The sequence below is a fragment of the Dioscorea cayenensis genome, chromosome 7, assembly GCF_009730915.1.
Source record: "Dioscorea cayenensis subsp. rotundata cultivar TDr96_F1 chromosome 7, TDr96_F1_v2_PseudoChromosome.rev07_lg8_w22 25.fasta, whole genome shotgun sequence".
Classification (NCBI taxonomy): domain Eukaryota; kingdom Viridiplantae; phylum Streptophyta; class Magnoliopsida; order Dioscoreales; family Dioscoreaceae; genus Dioscorea; species Dioscorea cayenensis.
The window spans coordinates 3,402,871-3,419,869 of record NC_052477.1 but is presented as its reverse complement, the minus strand read 5'-3'; the positions used below and the strand labels follow the sequence as shown (position 1 = coordinate 3,419,869).

The window sequence follows — 16,999 nt, the reverse complement described above, 5'->3', positions numbered from 1 at the left end:
TTAAATATCTTTTTATAATAATGAATTTATTTTAATATTTAAATAATTTAAAAAATAATTATCACACCTCATTATATATATATAATAATAATAGTAATATTCATTTATATAAAAGGGCATGACGGTCATTTTATCATATTTTCCTTTTTCACTTTTTCTCATTCCCAATAAACTACCTCCCCAATCCTTCCAACCAAACATAGTTTTCATTCCCATGCCTTTTCCAATCCCCCTCATTTTTATTACTCCTCCACTCCTTTCCATTCCATTCCTTGCAACCAAACGGCCCCTACATGTGTTTAATAAACCAAACTTAAAAAACTTGATTGTATACTTGCAAATAATAAGATTTATTAAAGACATCTATGTTAAAAGAAAAAAAATTATAACACAAATAAAAAAAAAAAAAGAAAACACAAACAAACTCCCCACCAATAGAAGATGGCCAAGTGTTCTTTCCTAAGAAGGGTATGTAAAGTCAGATTTTTTGGGGATAAGGTTAATATGCAACAAGTACACAAGTACTATATATATTAATATATATATATATATATATTAAAACTTAAAAGAGAGAAAGAGATATATAGATTGAAACAGTAACCCTGTCAGTAGGGATATTCCACCTTCCTAATGCTCACTCATCCAATCCCATCACCTTCTCATCTCTCCCCACTTCCCCATTCCCCACTACATCTCCCTAGTACTCCTTCACCTCCCCTACACCTCGCCTGACTTCCACCAACCCTTTCCTCACTCGACACGTCCCTCTTCTTCCCTTCTATATATACCCCCCCTTTTCTCCTTTCAACTCCTCCAACTTCACTTCTTATTCTAACCATGTCTAATAACCCTACACACTACCATCACCTTTCTCTTCCCTTGTCTTCAACCCCTGCAGCTACTCAAAGAAGAGGCAGGAGAAGAAGCACTACATCTACTGACACTTCAAGGTTCCTTGGTGTCCGTAGAAGACCTTGGGGAAGGTATGCTGCTGAGATTAGAGACCCTAATACTAAGGAAAGACACTGGCTTGGTACCTTTGATACTGCTCATGAAGCTGCTCTTGCTTATGATAGAGCTGCCATTTCCTTAAAGGGTTTCCAAGCTAAGACCAACTTCATTTACTTCTCTTCTTCCTCTTGCTCTCCTTCTCCTTGTCCTCCACCTCCACCACCACCACCACCTCAAGTTTCTCAACCTGATCATATTGTTGCACCTCTGCCTTGTGATGATGATCATGGAAGTATTGGGTTGGACTTGCCAGCTGAGTTTGATTTCTATAGTCATGCAAAGTCTGGGTATTTAAGCAGTATCATTCCAGAGGGTTATTTGTTATCTTCATCATCATCATCAACTGATCACAAGAAGTACACACCAACACAAGAACAACAACAACTACAACAACAACAACAACAACAACAACAAGTGAATAGTAATGAAGACAATATTGTAAGTTTGGATGAAGCAATGGTTGGTGGGAATTATGATATTAATGGTGGCATGTGGGATGATGTTGTGGAAGAGCCTTTGTGGGAGTTGAGTACTACTGCATGGGATGCCATGCAACAAGAACAAACAGCAACAGCATCAACATCTTATAATTCATGCATGGATGGTTTTTTGGATTTGGATTACTACTCTTTGTTTTGAGACGTAATATGTAGTGCATGCATACATGCATGTTTTGTTACTGGCTTTGTTAAAAGCTTTGTATTAATGCATGTTACCTTTCAATATATATAAATATTTTGGCATTTCAAATCCAAACCTTTATATATTTATGCATGATGATGATGATGAGTTGAAGTGAAACTTTATTTGATTTGAAAGGACGAGGTTAGAGAGAGTAGTGAGGTACGTGTAGGGTGGTGATTATTGGTGAGTGAAGTAAAGAGCACAAGACCAGGAAGTATGTCTTGGACTCATTGAACATGTATGACCTTATCTACGTGTAGCTTTGCCATCTCAACTAATGCCTACCTCGGCGGAGATCGAATTAACCTACCTATAAGTACCATATATGTTACTTTTATATGCATGCATTTTGGGTCCAACCACATGCATAAACTCCATTAAATGCATGTCACTTTATTATATATGTCATTTTGCATGCCACTTTTATATATATATATATGTCACTCGGTTTAGTTATTTATTTAAATATTTATATGTTTTTTTAAGAAGAAAAAAAAAAGCTTTCCCTATATATATATATATATATATATATATCACATCAGAACAACAATATAACAACAATGTAAATATGCTGTATTATCTATAGATAATACATACACATACAATAACCATATGTATGTTTGTATGCATGTTCTCTGTTTTATCAACCCTTTATCTAATTATCTCATGTCATTTTCATTATATATATATATATATATATGGATATGTATGTATAACTCTTTTTTCTTTATTGGAAAATGTGATACAAATTAAAGCACTTTGAAAAAATTAAACTTAGTTTATTTTCAATGTTAGATTCTCTTTAAACTTTTAATGGTGCATTTAGATTGAGAAAAAAAGGTGGAATAAAATTTGTATATATTCATGAATAAGCATTAATTCTCATTCTAATTTTAGTTTAATCTTTTACTTTATCCAAATACCATGGTAGAATAATAATAAAGGAAAATAAGAGGAGGATAATCATACTGTATAATGTATATGTATAAATATATATATACTATTTTAAGGAATTTTTTTGTGTGTCTATAGAGACTTGGGGTGCGGTTGGGCTATGAAGTTTTTGATATTTAGATTATACATTAATTATGTATATTATCCAAGGTTATCAGACCTGGTCCGGGCAATGACTCGGATAAACGCAGGGGTCATGGGTCAATGGGTTCGACTAATGGTGTCAAACGGGCCATGCCGGCCGGGCCGCTCAAGACGGCCCGCAAGATCGACTGTGCTTGGCCCAAGCACGCTGCTACAGATGCGTGCTCGGGCGAGCACGCCCATACCCCGGCCGTTCCGGGCTAGGGGTTTCTGGCTCGCCTCAATACTGCCCCAAGACGCCTAAACGTAAGTTTTTTCTTTTTTTAAAAAAATATTTTGTATATTTTTTTGTTTTTTTAGTCAATAAGGCTTTTAGTTCTATGTTTTGAATTTTAGTATATTTTTTTATATTTTTTAGCAATTTTAGGGTATTTTTTTTATATTTTTGGGGTTTAAAATAAAAATAAAAATATAATATAACTGGGCCGGGCCACGTGCTGGGCCGACTTTGGTGGTTGGCGGGCCGTGCCGGCCCGAGCACGCATAGTGCATGGGCCGGGCCGGCCCGGCCCGTTTCACACCTTTAGGTTCGACCGGGTCGAACCGGGGTTGAACCGGGGTCAGTAATTAAATATAAAAAATATTATAATAATTAATAATGAGCAAATATAATATTAAACCCATAATTATATTATAAAAAACCTACTCAAATTTGATATTTAAATTGATAAATGACCTTTTATATACAGTAGAGTTTTCTAATGATGTCATTTATTTTTACATTTTTTAAATATTTACAAATTTAATATATTAATATATAATTATGGAACTTCTCTCGGTATTATTTATTTATTTATTTGTTTATTGGTTGATTTTGTTAAAATAAATAAGAACTTAATTCACTAATTCTTATATTTCAATTGAGTTTTTATTTTGTTTTAAATTTTCTTATATTTTTTATTTAATTAGAATACTTTAATTTTATATTTTTATAATAAAATTACACTCATTTATTGTTTTATTTTTTTAATAAATTAAATTTTTAGAAAATATTTACATAACACATTAATATATTTTATTTTTAAATGTTAATTTTTGTTGGTATGTTTATGATATATATATATATATTGTAATTCTATTTATTGATTATAAATTATAAATTAATATTAATAAATATACATGATTTTATAGTTTCTGATGAGAAAATAATAATAAATTATTAAATATTGTAAAAAAAAATTAAACACTGTGACCCGATTGACCTGATGGGGTCACTGGTTAACACGGGTTTTTTAATACCCGGGTCATTGGGATATACCCTGGCCGCTGACCGATTGCCAGTTTTTCCGTTTGAACCGGCCGGGCAGGTCCGTGTCTGACAACCTTGATATTATCTTGTAGTTTATTTATATAAAAAACAGTTGTTGCATTATATATAAACGTTTATAATTAAAAAAAAAAAAATAATAAAATATACATGGCACGTGAGGTGGTGCAAGTGCACGTGCGGGCATGGATTTTTGTTTATTGGGGCGGGAGGAGGAGACGAGATCTTGGTGCCGCCGTTGATCCGCCGGAACTGCTCCCGAAATCCAGCGGCCATCCACATCGCAGCCCGACAAACCTAGACCGTACGATCGGCCCCCGCCGAACGGCATCCGTAACACGGGAGTTTGGCCAATAGGAGTTAGATACGTGGCATCGGAGTCCTTGTCTGCACGTGCCACGTGGCAATCACGGCTCTGTAAAGCCCTCCATGACTCAACTTATTATATCTTTTTGGCAATATTAATTTTTCTTTTTTAAGTTTGATCACAAAATATTCAAAATATTATTTTTTTATTGACTACATATAATCTATATATTATTATTATTTTTCAATAAAATTGATCGACAACAAAACGAAGAACAAATACAGGTACAGAAATGCATCAGTTATAATATTTTAACTGACAATTTTAGAAGATAGGACGAGAGATTATTCGTTACATATAACTCTCATACGGATCCAGAATCCAGAATGTGAATTGAAGGGAAGTTCAAAACTGTAGATCTCTCAATCACAACAAACACAATTATTGTATATTATTTTTTAAAAAAATATTTTTATTAGGTATATCTCCAACACGTGCTCCGCACGTGAGGATGAGATCTCCAACTCCTCGACCGCTCTTCAGAAAGGGGGGCACGATTCTCAAAGTCCAAATGGCACTCGTTCGTAGCACCGCTCCACCGCTCTTCTCCACCTCCGCCGCCTTCTTCTTCTTCCTCTCCTCCAATCCAGCTCGAAGAATCCGACTCTCTAGGGTTTCTCTTCTCTTCTCCTTCCCTCGACGCCCCATCCACGCCCATAGAATCCTCGCCATGGCTGAAACCAGCTCCCCGACGCATCGCCACACCAACCGTCTCGCCTCCGAGCACAGCCCCTATCTCCTCCAGCACGCTCACAACCCGGTATCTCTAATCTCTTCTTTTCTTTGCTTTCCTTTTGATTCGTGCTTTCTCTTTGAGAAATTCTGTTGAATGGTTTGGTTTCCACTTTTCTTTCTGAGTGTTCACTTGCTAGTTCGTGGATTTAGACTTAGGATTTTGATTTGAGAGAGTAGGGCGTGGATTTTAGGTTTCATGGACCACACGAGTTGTTGAAAATTTCGAACTTGTCGTAGTTCTTAGTAGAAATTTGAGAGTTTTCGGCTTTACGACATTTGGTACTGTAATCTCTTTTTTATCCTCTTCTTTTAATTAACGCTCTCTCTTTCAGGAATTATTTTTTCGAACAGTTTGTTTCTGTTTTTGTGTACAAGTGTTTACTCTGGATTTACGCATAGGATGATCAGAAAAAGTACCATGTGTATTGTAGGGGTCCATGGATGGAAGAACTAGTTGAAAATACTGTACTTGCCTCAATTCCCATAAAGGTTGAGATATTTTGTGCTTGATTTTAATCAGTTTTAGTGAGATTCTTACCCTTGCCTAGTTGCAGCCCTTGCACCCTTCAACCTGTGCACTATCGGGTAATCCAAATCTCTTCTTTCATTGTTCTTTCTCTCTCATGTGGATTTGTCCCTCCAATGCTCCAAGTCCACATCTGTGGGCACATTAGTGGTCACATTGGGTGGAGGGGGTTAAACAAACAAATTTGAGTGTTTCAGGGCCAGAATAAACATTTTTTTTTTAAAACTTTGGGGTCACATTGGCTTTAACCAGTTAATTATTTTGTGTCTGCAGTGATGAGGTGATGACTGATGAGTTCCTAAAAAATTGCTGTAAGAGAGATAAATGCCATTTTGTAGTTAAAAAAAAGCATATGAGAATTTTCCAATGAACAAATATAACATCCTCAAACTAAGTTGAAAAGTTGAAAATCCTGTCCGGCTTAAAGATAAATCTACTTACTGACTAATAATTGCAGTGCTATAGAAATCATTTTCTCCAAACAGATGCAGTTGCCATTTTCAATTCATGTTTCCTATCAATGCTGTATTACATGTGTGTGTTCTAGCTGGACGGTTATCTGGAAATTAAGATCTTTATATAATGTCGATTGTCAAATACCTGCTTCGTGTGGTGTGTGAGGAAAATTTATGTATGGTCTTCATCTGAGTATTAGATGCACTGATAGTTTCAACTACCATTGAATTATCTTGCCACCTTTTCTTGCTTTTTGTGCATTATTAATTATTACAAAAAATATTTATGATGGCAAGATATTATGCATAAAGTTCATTCTTGTGTTTATGCTCTAGTAATCAGATAGTATCCTTCATTTTAATTTTTCTCCTTTTGACTAATCATCTGATATGATCATTCACTTAAAAGAATTTTCCTTTTTTTGTTAAAGGTTGATTGGTATCCATGGGGAGAAGAGGCTTTTGAAAAGGCTCGCCGAGGAAATATTCCCATTTTTTTATCAAGTGTGTGTCTTTCGTTGTCAGTTTGCTAAGTTAAAATGCAACTTAAGCTTCTTAGTCAAACTTGTCTTCATGAAGTTATCTGCAACTCATTTTGTCGTAATTTATGTTTACTTGCTAATGCATGTTTCTTGACTTGGTAAAATTTCCTTGGAAATGAACACTCAAAGTTGGATACAGCACATGCCACTGGTGAGTTTTTCCATTTCAACATATATTCTCATATTATCTCATAAAGGAATTCCATATTTATTGTCTTAAGTTCATATTAAATTAAAATTTTTATGCTTGATTCGGGGATATATTTATGCCTTCTAATGCATACATATCTCTAGTTTAACAATTATGTGAGAACGCTGTATGTGCCTCTACATGACAAAATTAACTTTGTAATCATGATGCTGAAATCGGGTAACTCTGGTGTTTTACTGCTGCAATGGTTACTTTACTGCTTGAGTAGTCTCTAGCTTGATTCTATGGCTATTTCAGCTGAAATAAGGGTTACTTAGTAGGCACTTTGATAACTTTTCATCTTTTTGTCAAGTTTGAATATTTAAATGAGGCACTTGCCTAATTCTGTTGCCATAAATACTGGCTTGCTTGATTTTCACTAAATGAGTACTTCTCTGTTCTAAAATCTGCATTTATATAACTCATCTGTTACTGTGATATCGATTTAGTGGAATGATGTTCCTATTCTATTTAATTCTTTTAGGTGTCATGTTATGGAGGTTGAATCATTTGAGAATGAAGAGGTTGCGAGAATGTTAAATGACTGGTTTGTTAGTATCAAGGTGAGTTTCCTTTCATTGAATAAACAAGGTGTTTGATTGGGACAATTACTATGAAGTTATCATGCCAATCATTTTTACAATAGTAATATTGATAACCACCTATAGTTAATTTGAAAATTAAATTTCAATATTAAAATATTTAATTTTGATTGGTATTAATTAGGTCAAAGTTTTGGCAACTTTAGATAAAAGTTGTGCATCCAGTACAATTTCAAAAATGAATTCCTTTTAACTCACACCTTATTCTCCCAACTGAACACAACTTTATTGATGCCCACCATATTCTATCTATTCTTTGATGCTCACATATTCTTCTTGCTGGTTCCACATCTAGTTTTATACATTTTGATTTTGAACATTTTCAACGTTGAGAAATCATCCATCTTGAAGCTTGTCTGTCACTGTTTTTCACGTCCATTACTTTTACAGGTTGATCGTGAGGAGCGACCTGATGTTGACAAGGTAAGATAGTAGTAAAAGGTGGATTTTCCTACTATCTATGGAAAGAGTTTATTTTTGCATATTGTGCACACTAAAATAGTAATGCATTTAATTTTAGAGTCATATCTTACTAGCACATATTTGTTTGTGCAGAAACTTCTGGATAACAGATCATACTTACATAATCCTCACTAGGAGTTTTAGAGTGAGTTGTTTCTTTTTAGGAATTGGTTGGGCCGCTATCGGTAGGAAGGGATATTTGTATGCTTTGGAACTATTATAGTTTTTAGTGGTTTACGTTAGTATGAAGGACATGTTTGTTTGTTTCTGAACAGCTTCCTAAAACTTAAAGTCAATGGTTCATGAACTACTTAACTCTGTCTGGGTGTTAGCAGTTAGTTACCTTTCCTGATGATTTGTCTTGCTCCTGTAGGTATATATGACATATGTCCAAGCACTGTATGGTGGTGGTGGCTGGCCTCTGAGTGTTTTCCTTTCTCCTAGTCTTAAGCCCTTAATGGGGGGAACATACTTCCCCCCTGATGATAAGTATGGGCGGCCAGGTTTCAAAACAGTCCTCAGGTGCAAAGCTGTTATACTTATTAAACAGCATTCACTTGCTCATAAATTGTCCTTCATTTAACTACTCTCTCTTTTCTTTTTCTTTTTTTAATTCAGAAAAGTGAAGGAAGCTTGGGAAAATAAAAGTGAGATGCTTGAGAAGGGGGCAACACTTGCTATTGAGCAACTTTCAGAAGCATTATCTACAACTGCCAACTCTCGTAAATTATCGGATGATCTATCTGAAAATTCAACCGAACGTTGTGCTGAACAGGCAAGATTTGTATTTGTTTTATTTAAAAATTTAAATTGTTATTTTAGTTTCTGGAATTGTTCATAACTATGTCTTAGTGAATGATACATTTAATACTCAGAGAAAGATCCTATTTTTATAATGGATGACCTGATATTTCTCTTGGACAAAAATGAATTGTAAGAATTTGGTACTTCAATATCCATTATATACATTGTATACTTGCCATTGAAGGTAATCACAAATGTTCAAGGAATCTGTTATATTTTCAGCCTTTTGTTTTTCTGACTCAATGTTTTGTCAGGGTTTTGTGGGGTGTGATTAGATTAATCAATTTTGATTTCCACTTAATCATTTTTAAAATTATTTTCTTGTTTCTTCATATACTAATTCAATCTGCTAACTCAATGGTAAATTTCTCGTTTTTCAAGTAGAAGTATGATCTTTATACATTTGGATTAAGAAATAAATTGTGTTTGGTATGGTTTGCTTGTTGTTTAGGGATTAAGCTTTAATGATTCAATCATACTAGTGTTATGTTTGCTTGTTGCTTAGGGCATAAGTTTGAATGATTTAATTATGCTAGTAATATGGTTCTTATCCAATCTGCAGACTGTGTTGGTTGCTTAATCCAACTCTTCCAAGTTGATGTTCAAGATGCTCCATTTTTGTTAGCTGTTTCTTAACTTTCTTTAGACAACTTAATTTGGACAGTATGCTTTTGGTCTAGTTGCTAGAGATTGACAAATGGCAATTTGGTGTGCTTGTTTTCTAATGAAGTTATTCCAAGTTATTTTTAATATACTATCTCTTTAGAGTATTTGTTATATACCAAGTAATGTTATCTGTCTTATTTCCTTTTTTTCTTTAATAGCTAGCAAGTGGCTATGATCCCAAGTTTGGTGGTTTTGGTTCTGCTCCAAAGTTCCCTAGGCCCGTTGAAGCAAACCTCATGCTCTATGAATCAAAGAAACTGATGGAAAATGGGAAGGTAGCTGAAGCTAATACATACCTAAAGATGGTTTGTCATAGCTTGCAATGCATGGCTAGGGGTGGGGTCCATGATCATATTGGAGGTGGCTTTCATAGATATAGTGTAGATGAGTGTTGGCATGGTGAGTCCCTTAGTACATATTGCATAGCATGTCTTTGCATTTCTACTTGATTTGTAAGTTTTTTTTATTCATATTTATTTTTTGCTGCTTTCCTCTGTCTTCATTGTTCTTGATAAAAAAAGCACAACCAATATTACTTTTGTCATTTGGCTGGTGAGATGTGATGGTTTTGCTGCGAAAGTACAATCATCTTGTTATGCTGCACTTTCCAAAGGTTTTTTGTGATGCACAATATTTTTATTATTTTTCTTTTATTAAGTATTTCTAATTAGCTAGATTGTCAAATGTAATATGAATAAATTTTGATGTATTGACCAGATGATCAAAGCTTCTACTTAGTTTGTTAAATAACAATCATTTTACTTATAACTTTGATGACCACGAAAAGCTCTACCTCCTTACCTTTTTGTGCCAACATACAGTCATTATCCCTATTATGGTGAATAGGGATAGCAAGAAATGGGAAACCACTAGTGCCATGGTTGTGCTCAAGGAGATTAACTATATTTTCTGTCTTTTTTTATAATTTAATGTGTAAGGTCTACTTATAGTGCGTGAAAGTTACCCCAATCTAATCCTTGACAGTCATGATGAACATCTGGCTTAATGTCTATGATAGCATGAATAAAAATTTAGGAAGATGCCTAGTTGGCTTGTTTTGTACTTCATTTTCCAAGTGTTCCAAAAATTCTTATATTCTTTTAAACTATGCAAGCCAGATATGTAATGTTCACTTATGAGCCTTAACTAAGCAAAGAGTTCCTGTAGTTGTTTTCTTATGCTATCACACTGCAAAAGATGGTTTGCAGATTCAAATCTTAATCTGTTTCACATATATTATACTTTTTAATTGAGTTGCTTCATTCATATATTTTTTTTCATACTATCCTGCTTGTTGTTTCTTATGGTATTACGCCACATAATGAATGATATTTTAAGGATTACTTCTGATCCGGAACTTCTGTTTTGCAGTTCCTCATTTTGAAAAGATGTTGTATGATCAGGGACAACTTGCCAATGTTTACTTGGATACTTTTTTAATCACACAAGACAATTTTTATGCTTCTGTGGCTCGGGATATTCTTGATTATCTGAGAAGAGATATGGTCGGGAAGGAAGGTGAAATTTATTCTGCTGAAGATGCTGATAGTGCAGAGTATGAGGGTGCTTCAAGAAAGAAAGAAGGTGCATTCTACATTTGGACTAGCAAAGAGGTTGGTCTTTGGTTTATGAGGCTGGGGCAAGAGTGTGCATGTGAATCCCCGACAGTATCATAACAACTAACAAGGGATTTCAATATTTTATTTTATTTTATTTTATTTGTGTCTTGTGCTATTTTTCTTGTTGAAAAGTATCCATAGCATTTATTGCAGCAGTTCCATTGCACAATTGGCTAATACTTTCTTTAATTTTTTCTGGTAAGGATAATTACATGAAATATAGTTGAATTCTGGCTGCTGGACTACAAAGACAGGACTGCTGTAGATATGTTTCCTATTTGATATCTTTTCAACTGAACTTGCCTATAGTATCACACCTCTATAGATGTGAGTGGTGAAAGGTCAATTGAAAATCAAGCATCATTAGGAGTTCCAGCTCACTTTCTCATGCATCACATTTGTTTTGTTACAAGTTACATTGGCAGGATTCATATGAGTTATAGTCTCTACACTTATGAAAAACCATATGTAACACCATTGCGAAGATCTTAGACCATTTCTTGGAATATATGATGCTTTAAAAACAATCTTTTGGGCAAAATTATACCATGCTTGTGGTAATTGGTGATGTTCTTATTTGTTATTTTCTGTTATCTAATTCCTTCCTTTTGGTGGTTAATTCCTGATTTATGTGCCTTGAAACTTCTATTAAATTGTTTAATTTGAACTTGCAGCATAGGATTCTTATTATTATTTTCAATCTTCATTGTTATTGTTATTAATTTAATCTGAACTCCTTTTACAGGTTGAGGATATTCTTGGAGACTCTGCCAGTTTATTTAAGAGCCATTATTATATTAAGTCGTCCGGAAATTGTGACCTTTCGAGAATGAGCGACCCTCATAATGAATTTAAAGGACAAAATGTGCTTATAGAAAAGAAAGAGGTTCCTTCAATGGCAGTGAAGTCTGGATTGTCAGTTGATGAATATTCTCATGTTCTAGGATCATGTCGACAAAGATTATTTGATGTGCGGTCAAAGCGACCTAGACCGCATTTGGATGATAAGGCATAGCTACATATGTCAACTTATTTTCAAGCATAAACTTATTATATTGGTTATTAAGCAATGAGTTATTTGCACAGGTAATAGTTTCATGGAATGGACTAGCAATTTCTGCTTTTGCAAGAGCGTCAAAAATTCTCAAGGCAGAAGCAAAAGAATCAAAGTTATATTTCCCTGTTGTGGGGTGTGATGTAAGATTCTTCATCTCTGATTGGCATCGACAGTGTATATTTTTAATTCATCTTTTACCTTTATCATTACTTCTCATTTGGTCGATTGATGCCATTCTCTATTTATCACTCTGTATGAGAAAGTATCTAATTATCCTAAAGTTATACCATTCAAATGTTTTTATTGCTTGTAAGGTTGAAGTAATACTCAATTGATAGTGAAGCAATTATCTTGACATTATTTGGGCTGAAGGCTTGTGCGGAAACCTTCATGCCTTTCTATACAATCATACATGTTATACTGAATTAGTTTTAACTGGAATCATGATCAACACATGGCTTACACACAGACCTTTTTTATGGTATTCTATGTGACACATTAACTTTGTTAAGAATGCTACCATGTATTTTTCCCCCATTTATGGTTATTGTTTGAATTCTAACATTCAGATACCAAGAAATTGTATAATCATTGGGCTCGACTCTTCTTAGAAGAATGCTTTTTTGAATTCTTCACATGTTATATTATTTTATTTTTCTATACATGCATCCTATATTGGAAGTTCTCAGTTCCTCCAACATTTGCAGCCTAGCGATTACCTGGATGTTGCAGAGAAGGCAGCATCTTTCATCAAGAGTAAACTTTATGATACCCACACCCATAGGTTGCAGCATAGTTTCCGAAATGGGCCATCAACTGCACCTGGTTTTTTGGATGATCATGCGTTTTTAATATCTGGTCTCTTAGATCTTTATGAATATGGTGGCAAGACAGAATGGCTTTCCTGGGCCATTGAACTGCAAGCTGCCCAGGCAAGCAATTATTTCGACTTTTGCCATTGTTTCTCATGGTATTACTGTTATGTACACCTTTAAATAAAATAAAATAAAAATAAAAAGCATGTTTTTGTGCAGGATGAATTGTTTCTTGACAAAGAAGGGGGAGGCTACTTCAACACCCCTGGGGAAGACCCTTCTGTTCTACTCCGGGTGAAAGAGGATTATGATGGCGCGGAGCCATCAGGAAACTCAGTTTCGGCAATTAACCTTATTAGATTGTCGTCTTTGGTTTCTAGTGAAAGATCAGACAACTATAAACGTACTGCAGAGCATCTTTTGGTATTTATTGTCTTGCTAAACTTAGTGCATTTGAATTATGATATTCTCAGTTGGTATTTTAATTTCTAAGTATTAATTTTTGTCATGAAGGCTGTATTTGAGAAAAGGCTGAAGGAACAGATCATTGCGGTTCCACTGATGTGTTGCGCGGCAGATATGCTCTCTGAACCATGCAGGAAGCAGGTGGTTTTGGCCGGGGACAAATCTTCTTCAGAGTTCGATGCCATGGTTGCTGCTGTCCATGCATTTTATGATCCTAACAGAATGGTGAGTCTTGATGATGCCATCGCATTCTTTAATTATATTCCGAATTTGTAGCATTACAGTATAAAGATATTTTTCGTCTATACATAGGTCATTTTGATAGACCCCAGCGACAAAGATGAGATGGAATTCTGGGATAATAACAATGCGAATCTCGGCTTAATAGCAAAGAACAGCTCAAAAGATAAGAAAGCCACAGCTCACGTGTGCCAAGACTTCATTTGCAGCGCGCCGGTGACCGATCTTGATGCTCTCCGTTTGTTACTTAGCAAGAAAACCGGCTCTACGTCATCCTCTTGAGTTCTTCATCCAGGTTTGTGTATAGTAAATTTAATGTACATTCAAAGAGGCCTATATCTGTTTATTTTCTCAAAACACTTGTTCGATGTCTTATAAAAAATAAATTAAAGCCGACGATCGCGGCATTATATAAAGATCATTACTCTATAGGCACTGAATCTTTCCGGAAATTGTTCATCACAAGTAATCTTTAGAATGAACTGCTGAGGAATGGTTTGCAATTGGTTTGGTTTTTGAATATGTGGTACCTAATTTGTTGTAGTGTTGGTTGGTGTTGTGTTTGATTCCAAGTTTCCGTGTACCAATAATTAATAAGAGTGTTGGTTGGTTTATGTGTTTGATTGAATACATACCAATAATAGTGTTTGCTTGATGTTGTTTTTTTTGCTTGACTTAGAACTTTGAGCAACCATAACTTTTTATAAATGAATGAAGCCTTAAGGGGCCGTTTGGTTCGTGGTAGTGACATATTACCACGTAACGAGATTACCATGGTAATATGAGTAGAAATGTTATATGGTTGGGAATATTACGGTAATTTAATATAACCATGTTTGATTGGGAACTTTTATTACCGGGAATAGTTAATTACCGAGTGTTTGGTTGATCAGTAGTAATCAATTTGTTAAAATATAAAAATTATAAGATTACCATGGTAATCCAAGATAGACACCAGAATTGGTGCAGTAAGGGATTACCACTTTTTGGTAATATTTATAAGTTTGGTAATATGATATTACCATCATATTACTGCGATCCTGATGCCAGACGTGGTAATATTTTTCGATTACTGCGTATACGTGTAATCTTTTTACATACTAGCGAACCAAAACGACTCTAAGTGTTTATATATTGGGGGAAATTTCACTAAAATATCATATGGTTTAGCTTTTTATCTTTTTATCAATTTAGGACATGTTGTTTCAATCTTAGTATTTTAGTACCTTGTATTTTGAGCAGTTTGTAACATTTGTTGACGTGGTATAAAAATACATATGAGTTTACTTTTTTTGGGTTTGTGATTAGAGTTTTTGATATTTTAATATTTTATAGTTTAAATCATTCGCAAAATGTCTAATATTATTTTTTTATGCATACTTAATTGAACTAGAAAGGTATGTTTATACTTAAACACCTTAAAAAAATTTTAAAATTATAACTTTGTTCCTTGTTAAGGGCCTTTCATGTGCCTACACCAATAAAAATTAATAATTATTAATATATTTATATATATATGACCATTTTTCTAATTTTGTTTTCGACTTATGAATTTCAAAATTATGAGGGTTTATAAGCATTCTAAAAGAGAGTATGTATGAAGAAATTACAGAATGAGTATTTTAAAAATAAAAGTATTGAATTATTATTTAAAATGATATATTCAAAAATATAATTTAAATGTTATATATAAGTTTTTGTTGGAAAGTTATTTTTTTATAGCTTTCTGTTTAAATTTGGTTTAATTTATTAATTTATTTATTTATTAATTTATTTTTAATTAAAGAAGATATCAAGTTCAAACATCCAATTCAAATGTTGGAAAGGTTTTTCCATTGTCGGAGAGCTTCACAATGCAACGGTGAAAATATGTCTTGAATTATTTGGAGAGATATTTGACTGAATTAATATTAATAAAAAATTATTTTAATTAATGATAGATATATCTTTGAAATATATATCTTAATTTCAATAAATAAATCATATAAAAAAAATTTGGTGGGTGTGTTCACTACTCTGCCCATCTCATGTGGGTACATGTGAAATTTTCTTCATCTCCAAAGGGAATGCATGTGAAAAAAAAATAAATAAATAAATTGTATAGCTCAAACTGATATTTTTTCCTTCTCAGTCGGAAAAAATATCAGTTTGAGCTATAATTAATTTGCTTTGTAAATCATGTTCCATTTACAGTTATGGTCTCAATTCCACCCCCTATTTCTTTCATAGTTTCAGGTGTTGGTTGTTGTTGTTGTTTGTTTCAATTAAATTATTCTATTATGCATAGTTTTGTTATGATGAAGTTAGCAACATCAAGTTACACATCTAAACAAGCTTTGGTATATATTTGGAGCTTCATTGCACCAGCATATATATATATATATTCAGTGGAGAGTGTGTATATGATTATAGTTATTTAGTATATGCCTGAAAGTACAAAAATAAATCACCTAATATATCAGTCATAAGATTCTAATTTTTTTTTTTTAAAAAAAAGTGAATAAATTACATTCATTAAAACCATAAAAGAGAGAGAAATTTAATTCATTAGCTGTAGAAACTAACAAACAAGTAACAACAAAAAAGAAAAAGCAACAAAGAACAAATAAGAAAAGACGACAATAAGATCCCAATCAAACACACGATTGGAGTTAAAGAAAAAAGTAGCTAAACAGGCTCATCCTCGCCTGACGTTGTTTGACCAGAAAGAAAATCCAAGTTACGTCTAGTTGAAGCAGCTGGGTCTTCCAATCTTAGCTTCTAAAATTCAATTGAATAAAATATCCAGGCTTCAAGACTTCTTTATACACTAACTTTATTTAATATAAATAAGGTGCAAAGGCACCAAGGTTTGTATCAAGCAACCAAGCAAAGTCCTCTTAAAAGTGTGTAATGTGTAGTAGGAATTAAAGAGCAGTAAATGTATAATATTAGTAGTGTTGCTAAGAGATTATAAGAAAATTTTGAGTGATTAATGAAAGATAGTTTTGGATATTGTCTATTGACTCAACATTTTATGTAAATTTTAATTTGCTTTAATTTTGTATTTGGATGAACTTGGTTAGATCTTGATGTTTCTGTTATGGTTTTAGATATGCAATTAATTAAATGATTGACTTCCTAGTTATTGGTGTTTGTCCCATGCTTAATCTTTATTTGTAGGCTGTGCTATACTACTTACAAACTTTCCCCCTGTTGGAATTAATTAGAAAAAGACTTTTAGTATATTTGTTCCATTTCATCTTTATGTTTTGATTTAATTTTATGACTTTCTATCTGAACTATATTTGTACATATCCATTACTAGATAAAATGAGACAGTATATTGGTTATGTTGGTAGGATTTGCTGTTGTATCATTGTCTTCATCATGAAAAAGGTTGATGTAGAAATTC

The 16,999-nt window shown here is 33.5% G+C and overlaps 2 protein-coding genes across 4 annotated transcripts; both read left to right on the top strand.

Annotated features, from left to right (window-relative positions):
- Positions 1-837: 837 nt before the first annotated feature.
- LOC120265003 (ethylene-responsive transcription factor ERF113-like) lies at positions 838-1,650 on the top strand. Its single transcript, XM_039272938.1, has one exon. It carries the CDS (start codon positions 838-840, stop codon positions 1,648-1,650), a length of 813 nt encoding a protein of 270 aa, XP_039128872.1.
- Positions 1,651-4,897: 3,247 nt separating this feature from the next.
- LOC120264945 (spermatogenesis-associated protein 20) lies at positions 4,898-14,219 on the top strand. Of its 3 annotated transcripts, XM_039272857.1 has the most exons (15): positions 4,898-5,187; positions 6,575-6,647; positions 6,815-6,836; positions 7,360-7,438; positions 7,868-7,900; positions 8,313-8,461; positions 8,558-8,714; positions 9,568-9,808; positions 10,781-11,022; positions 11,774-12,037; positions 12,115-12,225; positions 12,793-13,017; positions 13,120-13,323; positions 13,414-13,590; positions 13,678-14,219. In XM_039272857.1, the coding sequence occupies exons 1-15, from the start codon at positions 4,939-4,941 to the stop codon at positions 13,885-13,887; spliced, it is 2,436 nt and encodes an 811-aa protein (XP_039128791.1). In that variant the 5' UTR covers positions 4,898-4,938; the 3' UTR covers positions 13,888-14,219. The 3 variants fall into 3 exon arrangements, with proteins under 3 accessions (XP_039128791.1, XP_039128793.1, XP_039128792.1); XM_039272859.1 differs by lacking the exon at positions 4,898-5,187 and having other exon boundaries at positions 6,825-6,836; XM_039272858.1 differs by lacking the exons at positions 4,898-5,187; positions 6,815-6,836.
- Positions 14,220-16,999: the final 2,780 nt, after the last annotated feature.